General features: G+C 35.4%; 1 protein-coding gene across 6 annotated transcripts in view; it reads left to right on the top strand.

Annotated features, from left to right (window-relative positions):
• The first annotated feature begins 3,820 nt into the window (after positions 1–3,820).
• LOC125679307 (jupiter microtubule associated homolog 1-like) overlaps positions 3,821–10,898 on the top strand; it is a 43,016-nt gene continuing 35,938 nt past the window's right edge. For all 6 annotated transcript variants that reach the window (XM_048918435.2, XM_056154450.1, XM_048918430.2 and 3 more), the window contains exon 1: positions 3,821–3,955. In XM_048918435.2, coding sequence (XP_048774392.1) covers positions 3,825–3,955 — 131 coding nt within the window. In that variant the 5' untranslated portion in view covers positions 3,821–3,824. The remainder of the gene's footprint in view (positions 3,956–10,898) is intronic.

The following is a 10,898-nucleotide window of genomic DNA, read 5'->3' as shown; positions in this document are numbered from 1 at the left end:
GATAGGCAGATCAAACCTCAAAAGGGCATCTTTAATTGCTAGGGTTATTGAATTAGCCCCAATGTCAGAAAGACAGTGCATCCCTAATAAATCTTCATGAGCGGTAAAATTTTGATCAACCCATCGAATGCATAAAACAAGTTGCTCTTTGTTGGAAATATCTCGTGTTTCGTCTGCCATTATTGAAAAGAATTCAGACGATTTGATGAAAGCAACAATTTGTCGCAAAACCTGCAACCCCATCACCTGCAAAATTTCATTTTGTATAGCTGGAGCAACATACTTATTTGTCTTGCGTTGTAGCCATTCCTGAAGCTGGGGATCGCATTTAGCCTCTAGCATGAGAAGTTGATTAAAGTTCGAGTTTTTCTCGTCTTTGTCACCCCGTAGAGCAATTCCTTGTCGAGCAAGAAACTTCAAAATGTTTGTGATTTTAAGCAAATTCTCTCTGTTAGACTTCTTCTCGACTTCGTGCATCTTTGAAAGACATTCTCCAACATCTTTAACCTCCTCCTTTATCGTAAACTCCCTTTCCATTGCCTCTTTATGGCAATCACTTTTCTCGTGTGCGGCGAATTTTGTGGTTGCTTTTTTCCAGTTTTTAAAACCACTTGATATGAAAGCTTTTTCTTTCTTGTGACAACTGAGAGTCTTCTGATGAAATGATTTTATGCAAGGAAAACAGAATACAACATCTCTGATTTCTACATAATGTAACCAAGACCACCGATCAAACCAGGAGGCATTGAAAGATCTCATCTTTTTACCAAACTTTTTTTACCGGAAAGAAAATACATGTATTCCGTGGCTGATTTGGGGGTACTACCGATCTCTGGTGTATGCCATTTTTCATGTACATCCTGGGCCTTTTGAACTGGTATTTCTGAGATATCATCTTCTTAAGAAGAAGAAGAATCAATAAAGGAAGCAACCTTAACATGTTTGTCTGTTTCTTTGTTTGCAGTGTCCCCCAATTTACCTGTTTCAATAGACTCCTCATTTGTGTTAGACTCCAAGAGTGGGGAAGGACTATCTTGTGATTGTTTTGGTTCAAATGAGCGATGAGGTTCAGAATCCTCAAAGGATAACCTCGAACGCTTTGAAAGAGGTTCCTCATGCTTGTGAATACAGGCAACAAAATGATTAGGTGTCCAACCATCTATTTTTGTAGCAATTGTTTGAGTCCACATGATGTGGATAGCATCCTGATATTCTTTAGCATCAGCACGGTCAAGAGGAACAATAAGCTGATTATGATCTTGTCTGTTTACACCAGGGTTTTGCACCTCAGGGAAAATCGACATGATTGGTTTCTGCAAAACGTTAGAAGCTACGAACATATGTAAAAGGCTTGAATAGTAACCGTTCTGGGTTGTTTTTATTGTTTCCTTTTGTAACGAAGCAATCAAATCACCAGTAATTAAACATTCTTCTGACAAGGAACTTTCAAAGACATATTGAAGTGAACTTTTGTTTGTGGACATGGTCACAAAAGTGTTTTCATTCGTGTAGTGCTTCAGGTTTGAAACAATTCCAAACACAATTCGTACCTCATTTCTTAAAATTGTTCTCACGTCCAAACACAAAAAGAGAGAGAGTTCTGAATAAACAATTCCCATCACCATATATTTGAATCGGGATAAGCTCAGAAGGAGCATCATTTGGATAAAGCTCTGAGGAAACAGCATCTTTTCGAATATTCGAAGTTGGGATATTAGGTATGCTTGTTGGAAAAGGATATTTCTTAAAAATTTGCCCTTTGAGTCTAACAAGAAAACTTAGTGCTCCCCATCCCTTTTTTCCTGCATTCCCTGCTTCTTCGTGCACTTTTTCGAAAACAGCCTTTCTTTCTTCCGTCTGGCATACATTGTGAAATATAATCAAAGTTAAAACTGTGCGGAAGGTTGATCTTACACTGATACGATAGTATCTACTCTTGGACCAAGAATGAAACAGGTCTTGACAGCCTGAGACTTTACAAGTTTTGAAAAAGTTGTTACACGTCATGACCTACGTCACATTGGGGGTGTTACGTCACTGATAAATAGTACTTCACACATTGTCGGGTTTACCTTTACCATAAAAACTGTGATGATAAAAACGTCAACAATTCATCATATTAGCTTTACAAAAAGATTTTAAATATATACAAACGTTGAACTGGTATTAGGGCAGTTGGGCATAGACATTTTTGTATCAAGACGAAGTTTCTATGAACAAGCTATCTAATGAATTATTAGACCTTGAAAGTTAGTCAAGGTCACACATATTAGATACCTTTTGATCAGTCGTCTCGTATGAGTCGTCAACAAATACCGGTAAAGGACTTTAAACGACACTAGTGCCGGGCACTTGGCAAAGGAACAGTCACTACATATCATAGGTTTGACGCCAGATGCGGAGCTGGGAACGAGAACCGAACCATTACCTCATGATTACGACCTTTTGGATGATGCCCTAAGAAATGTTAAGGCATTAAGTGCTTTTCATAATATTTTTTTTTTATTTAAGCTAAAGGACAGTCACACTGTAAAAGGTGTAGATGAAGTCATGGGCCTCATAAATTGTAAACTATATACGGTGTAGATAAAGTCTTTAGAGGGGTGGCCTCCACGTGGCAAGAGCTGGACATACTTTACATGTTTAATTAACTTACGGCTAACAACCCCAATATCATTTTTATTGATCTTTCCACGATATTGTATATGAATTACAAATTACATTTAATTTAAACGTCTAACATTGCTTTTGGATAGTAATAATAATAATAATAAATTAGTCTTTAGATGAATTCGGATTTTTAAATATTTTCATATCAGTCCGATTCTCTCATTAGTATCTCATTTAACTGCGATGTCCCGAGAGAAAAAAAGGATATAAAAACCCGTTTAATGTATTGATTAGTGAGATTATTTCAAATAACCAGATAAAATAGTCTATTATGATTATCAATAGGACACAATACTTTTAAAAAGATTATAAGTGCTTTGTACTTAAACGAGGCAAAAACAAAAACCGGAAATGCGTTTTCTTCGTAAAATCTTCGGGACTACCTTTACACCTTGCAGAAAAAATAAAAGCCATTTATTAAATAATTAGGCAATTTCCACACACCAAATTCACAATGAAAACTCTTGGTGATCGTCTTAAAACACATTCAGTAAGATAATTGAAGAAAAACTAACGTATAACGATAAATCGGCAAACATCAATATCGGACATCGCGGGACATATGTCCCGGGACATATGTCCCGGACTACATTTACACCCACCCAGTTATCGTTCCTTACACTCGCTTGCACGTAAGCGAGTGTAAGGAACGATAACTCTGGGTAGAGATTGGGGCTTATCCTTATAGACTCTCCCAGATACATGTAAGCCTAGTATATGAAATAAAAATATTAAGAGCACCAAATGAAATGAAAATCCACACATACACACGGGGGGTTTCTGATCCGAGATTCCTCTGACTCTTATAGCGGGGGTAAGAGTCAGAGGAATCTCGGATTAGGGGGTTTCTTTTATTAAGAACGTAAACAAATCCTCGTGCTAATGTTGACAGGCAAACCTGGCGGGAAGTTGAATCAATATTTCATTGGATATTATCTATTGTGTGTTTTTTATTTATTCATTTTTTATTTTTACACAAGTCATGCTTCCACTGATTCAAATATTTCGAGTTTCATATTACAATTTCAAAAATATCGTGTGAAAATATAAAATTTTGAAAAACATGCTCTTTTAGCCTGGTACCCGAGGCCTTCCGATGTTCAAAGAACACTTTGAGAATTATTAATTCTTGACGTCATTATTTCTCAAGGCGCATGACTAAACGTCACTTCCCGCAGTTGACTGATTTTGCCGGTCGCATTCCATTCCAGGTCCACCTTTCATTTACCATGACTACCACGAGTACCTACCAAGGTCTTGGTGAGGATTCAAAAACAGCATCAAGGTACTTGTAGATTAAAGAAAGGGTGTATAAATGCTTCATTTGAAGACTTGTCTATTCAAAACTGTATACTAATATATGTACCGCAGCGCTTAGTGCCATAAAATGAGTCAACTTTAAATCATGGAAAACAGTCACCTTTCTAAATTATTTTCGTAAAATTACCAAGCGTCAATTTATTGTAACATTCAAACCATTTAACAACACAAATATCTACAGTTTCTGGTATCACTCAGTGTTTTGTGTTTTTCCCAAACAGCCACTGACTGTAAAAACACCAAACTCTAGGCTTTCGTTCCACTCTTACAAAGGATTATACAAGGAAATCAAGGAGTGTTAAAGTTTCAGTAGTTATATTTCTGCAATTGTTGGTCAAAGTTTTAGAAATCATTGATAGATTATGGTGTCTTTTTTTCTGTTCCCCTAGCAATACCAGTCAAAATTTTAAAATGAAAATTTAAAATGTTTTTTGCTGTGGGTATTTTCTATATCCTTTCTTGCTATCTTCCTATTTGTATACAGTGCCGACTTTAAATAAAATTTACTTACTTACTTATCCTTTCTAAATGTCAAAACAGAAAAAAATTACTTAATACAACAATTATATTTAATGAAATGACAGATAGCACCCATGTGGAATATGAAACACTTAATGCTTTATGACATCTAGGTAATGGATATGCATCTATACTAGTAGAGTAACCAAAGGCGGATCCGGCGCCCCCCCCCCCCCCCCATTTTTTTTAATGCAGGGATGTTCCCAAATATTCACCGAATATTGACACTACTGCTACTTATACCCGTCTCCATTGCAACCGTCAAACATGGGAACTCTGCGATTAAGCGAATCAAAACATCTCAAAGAAGTACATTGGGACAAGATCGCTTAAATTCTCTGACTCTCTTACAGATTCATAAGGACATTTCATTGGACTATCGAAAAATCGTCGACATGTTTATTAGAAAGAATCCTCGCAGAATGATGTCGGGTAATCCTCTGAAATAAAATAGATTTCCATTACTATGTTCCTCATTTCTTTTTTATGGTTAAGATAAGTTTCAGTTTTCAATGGCTGTCTTGGATGTAAATTTGAGTTAAAGCCTACAATTATGTTTTATTCATTACCAAAAAAAATTACAAACGCCCGCAAAAGAGCAAAATATACATATGTAGACGTTATATGTTCATTATCTAAATGAAAAAGAACCCACTCTCTTATTGGCACAATTTCGTTAGCTTGCCCCCTGGACCCCCATCAGTGCAAAGCTTCAAGACAACCCCAGCCTTCTACTGCCCCCCCCCCCCCCCCCCCCTGTTCTGAAATTCCTGGATCCGCCACTGGTAACCAAAAAATAAAACTTAAGTCATCACTTATGCATTCTAATTAAAATTAGATGTTAGATCTGCTCGCGTACTCGCATACATTAGATGCTATGTATGCGAGTATGTGAGCGGATCTCACATTGCCACTAATGGGACAGTCATCAACTTGATAAAGACACTAAATTCTGGTAATTTATTGTGCTTCATCACCAATTTTGTTATTTTAATAATCCCATTTTAATAATTTGTCAAAAATCTCACCTGGCAAAGCTCTGGTATAAGTCTACACAGTAAATGCAGTGTGCGAAACTAACTTTAAAGTCCTATAGACTTTCGGTCCATAGTCATTTCATTTCCCATAGACCACAACAAATTCCTATAGACCGAAATCTAACATGCAATATTCATTATTATTAAAAAGTAAATAATAGACAAAAATTCGATTTGGTAATTCGTTCATAGTTTAATTATATTCTTTTTCAATTTCATGCACAAGCTTTTCAATTAGAATTTCGTTTTCTTTATCATTTTGTTCCCGCTCAGTTTCACTGTCTGATTCTTCATCTAAGTCACTTCTACTACATTTCATTATCTCATAATTTTCTGCGACTATAGCCTTGCTGGAACTTGTTGTATTGACCGCATTCCATTTGATTCCAGGGAGGAAGCGTACCTTCCACATATTTTAACCGTTCAAAAAGGACATTCCAAACTTGAACAAAAATGGCGTACATTGAAGTAAATATCAAATTGACCCCCCCCCCCCCCCCCCCCCCCTGTTGAAAATGGAATAATCTTATTCAAATTATTTGTATTCACATTGTGGAACATTTTATTACAGCTAGTCTGCTAAGGGGTGAACAGAAACACCAGTGTAATACATATAAACTGGTCCCGCTAACCAGTTTTTTGAACTCAGAATTCCTATAGACAAGTCAGTCTATAGCTATTTTGATTGTTATAGATCAACTCAATTTTCTATAGACATTGTCTATCGGTCCATGGTTAATTTCGCACACTGTAAATGTGCATTTTTCAGAAAATGCATTGTACTTGATAATACATGCAGTTTCAGTTCTGACATAATAATGATAGATTTATAGGCTTTCGATGTCTGCAATATTTAGAGTGAAGCAAATATTAATTGTAATAAACTGTGGACATGTCTGGTTGCTTTAAAGACAATATAGAATAAAGAAGATATATATTGCAACACACTGTAGACTAGTGGTGTTCCAATCATTGATTATATTCGAAAATTAATCGATTTGTTGCAAATTCTAAGCGTCCAATTATGAAAATTTTATTCCAATTAATTGGTTTTTAGATTTTATTTTCTCAACAACTGAAGTTTTTGAAGAATATTCCTGTCATGACCTATTAACCTAAAAGCTTTGTTTATCGTAATGACGGCACACATGAAAGCGAAAGTATCCATACCCGGAAAATAAAGCATGTTCGCATGGTTAGATAGATGTACTTTGATTCAGGAATATAAACGAAGGACCATTCATCAAAGAGAATCTTGATACGAGCAAAGTCATGTGTGAATTAGGGCACTGATAAAATGTGTTGTATTTCCGCTAACCCAACCAACCCTAAATTATAACCTCAACCCTAGAAATTTTTTGAAGAAAAAAAAAATCATAATTTTTCCAGAAAAAATATATTCCCAGTTCTTGATTTTCTTTTTAGTTAAATGTTGAGATGAAATGCTTTACAGTTTACAAAATTGCATGGTATTTTGTCAAGTGTTTAACAACATTGATAAAGTTTGTAACTAACAGCATGGTATGATGGTTGACCTAGTACCTCCATGTGTGCCTCACACAAAGGTGATTTGACAATTTAAGTGAACAGATGGTTAAGAGACTTTGCCAAGTGTCATGTTTCCATAGACTTTCTTTTGTTCAAATTGCCAGCTTCTATGGTGTTTTTAGACGGTGGCTATTTTTAGCCACTGTCTTAAATGCTATCACTTCAATGGGCGTTACTGTATATACATGGGGACCTTAGTTTTATATGGAGGTCATGATGCAGACATTATATAGTGTACTTGAATGTCCAGTCTCTCAAAGTATGCACATCCATGGTTTCTGCTGCAGTTCGAACACTATGAAAAAGGCCACAAATAAAGCAGTACACGCATCCGAGTTGTTGATGGCTGGTGAGAGCCGAGAGGTCATATATAGAAAAAAAAATGCACAGACTATTTTTAAAATGAAAATTTATGTCCTGTAAACAAAATTTAGCTGGAAGAGAGTTGGATCCCATTAGGATAAGTGGGGTCTGTCCAGACTGTCTTCCTACCCTTGCACCATTTAGACTTTATAAAGTACATTCAGAAATGTATTCATAAACTTAAAATATGTTAATGATGTTGATATTTTGGTGATGATTTAATATTTTTTTCAAAACCATCACATTATTTTTCTATTAAACATATCCATTAGTAGTATTGCTATGACAACCAATTTAAATGTAGAAACAATATATCTGGTACTTGTATGGCATAGTGTCATAAAGGAGTTAACTTTTGTGTTTTATGTCATGTTTCAATGAAAAATATTGTTTCTTATAAAATATCTGGACATAATCCTTAACCAATCAGGCTACAAAATTAATGGGAAGTACTTGCTAAATGCAAGTTAAAAATTGAAATTGCGAGTGAAAAATCACAAGTGGTTGAAATTTTTTGCGAGTGAAAACCCCCGATCTTTTTCCAGATTTCCTTGGTTTATTGATCATACTCTGAAGTTTACAATGATTTTGTCTTGTGCATTGAAACACTTTACAGAATTATTAATGTATTGAAAAAGTAAACGTGAATGGTCATTTCAATCAGTGATGTCAAAGTACTTTGGGCATCTCAGAGACGTCTGATTTAAATAACAATGACAAATGATGATCTTGTTTGTGTTTACTCAGTGCATGAAGGTGTTAGTATCACCGCTTCAGGCAGTGTCCTGCTGTCTGGTATCTATAGTCAAACACTTTGAGTTATTTGTAGTGTGTTTTTGAACTACATTTTTAAAAAAAATTAAATCTAATGTTTTGAATATACAGCTTACTCCACTTAAATTGAAGTTGCTTATTTTGAGATATCGCTTATTTTGAAGTAAAACAAAATCCTCAGTCTCTTATTTTCTTTGCATTAAAATATTGGTTAAATTGAAATTGCTTATATTGAAATATCCCTTATTTTGAAATCAATTATTGGTCCACTGAGTAGATAATGTATTGTTTTTATAACAGCTATATTGAAAGTCACCTGTGATGGTAGTCATCCAGGTTGCAGTCTTCACGAAAAACTTTGTGAAGCACAGGCCCTTCGGGCCTCCCAGTATAATAATTTTGCAAGCCCGAACAATATTTTAATGGCCCAAAATGTTTTTTCTAATTTGACCACTTGTCATTTGCAAGGTACAACCATGTTCTACTGTAGGAAAATACATATCCAGATGACCATAGTTAAAGAACAACTGACATTATTATATCTTATTTTATTTTTCAACAGATGACATCAGAAGCTCATGTTCTACTGTGTTTTGTATACACCACGTACAAAACATTGTTTTCTCCCGAATTAAATCTCAGCAAAGGCCCACCCTCGGTCCAATGGGGCTTAACTTTTCAATCTCTTTTTCTCCTTGCACTACTGTTTTTTGTTGGTTTTTTATTTATTTGGATATGATGGTTGTGATTGCGAAATACGCTTGTGAGGTTTGGAATTTCCATTACGAGCCCCATCCCTACACGGGTTGAATATTATTTTACGTCCCTCTTGAAAATATTTCACTCATATGGAGACGTCACCACTGCCGGTGAAGGGCTACATAATTTAGGCCTATGCTCGGCGCTTATGGCCATCGAGCAGGAAGGGATCTTTATCGTGCCACACCTGATGTGACACGGGACCTCGGTTTTTGCCGTCTCATCCGAAGGACCGCCCCAATTAGTTGCCTTATTACGATAAGCAAGGGGGTACAGAGGACCTATTCTAACCCGAAACCCCACGGGAATCCCAACACGGACATTGGAAGTAAATGTAAATATATAGTATGTGCATGTATTTTTATATATGCACAGACTATGTATTTACATTAACTTCCAGTGCCTGTGCCTCCCTATACTTCATAAAAGGCAGGATGGTTGATCATTTTTCGATGCAAAATTTCATTGCTACATGTAAGTCATGACAAAGTCTGAGTCTATCTCACGCTATATTTGTAATATTTACAAAACATACAATAAAACATGTACAGGCCATCCGGACTCCTGGGTTAAATATTTTTAGAAGCCCGATCCCGATTTTACTGGCCTCGGGCATCGGGCCACTGGTTAACATCAAAGACTGAGGTTGGTGGCTTCATTATTACACAGGTAGGTGTCAGTTGATTGGTTTCCCATGGATTACCTTTAATTGTGTGTTTTTATAGGAATAAAATAATGGTGGGGTATAATCACTCCTTAACAGCTTAATGACAGGATCATTTGTAAAATTTGACCTCCTCACACAAAAAAAGGAAAACTTCATCATTGGACACCAAATACAAATTAATAACTGCAAGAGATATAAGAATTTGAAGTCAAAATCTGAAATTTGCTTAAGTAATTTCAAACACCTTACCGCTATCACGGTGCATTAAAAATAGTTTTTGCAAGACTGGGTTCACATTAAAATCTCCAAATATTTAGTCTATAACATCTTATGCAGACAGCGACAATGTCTTTAAAGACATCATGATGCCACTTGCTTATGTTAGTGAACTTTATTTTTAAAAAAAAACCAACTGGTTCTGAAAATCTGATTCTTCTAACTTATGACGTACAATCAACTATGAAATTGTATGTGTAAATTTAATAATAAAAAGATTATGTACAGACGTTACCTAAAGTAGATGACAAAAGTTTTGTAGACATCGGAAATTGAAACATTCATTCTTCGTCAGTTCAATAAGAAACAAAAGTTAACAAAACTCACATATATTTTTTAGAATAAAAATCTTCAGTGGACTAAATTCAATCAATTATCTATATGTTGTAAATTGTGTAATGTAATAAATTCATATTTCTGCTTTCGTAATCGGGATCAAGATGCCAAAATGAAGCCTCTGATATGGTCGACATTTCCGATTTTGCTTATTTTGAACTTCGGTTATATTGAAAGAAAAAGATTGGTCCCCTAAATTTCAATATATCCGGAGCAAGCTGTATATTTTGAATTGACGTTAACAGTCTTCAAGATTTCAGACCACATGATGTTGTAAATATGTGGTAGATGAAGGGTGAAGATAATGAATAATGATCTCTGGACAGCGAGTACTTCGCTCAAGTGTACCCTATGACCCTCACCATGCATCAATAATATGTTGTCTGATAATTCATTAAATGGTAAATGAAAGAACTCTGGGGCCAAAAAAAAATATACGTTGGTTTCCACTTTCCCAACCGCCCCTACAAATTTCCTAACACATTTGTTTCCATTCTCGCAGATTTTGCGAATGCCATAACTACAACAAGAGTATATTTATTGACTTATTAAGTTATTTATCATGCACTAACAGATTCTAAAACACAGAAACAGTTTTTGTTTACCATATTATAACTTTCAACTTAATT

This window comes from Ostrea edulis, chromosome 2 (assembly GCF_947568905.1).
Source record: "Ostrea edulis chromosome 2, xbOstEdul1.1, whole genome shotgun sequence".
NCBI classification, from domain to species: domain Eukaryota; kingdom Metazoa; phylum Mollusca; class Bivalvia; order Ostreida; family Ostreidae; genus Ostrea; species Ostrea edulis.
This window is presented reverse-complemented; position numbering and strand designations above follow the sequence as displayed.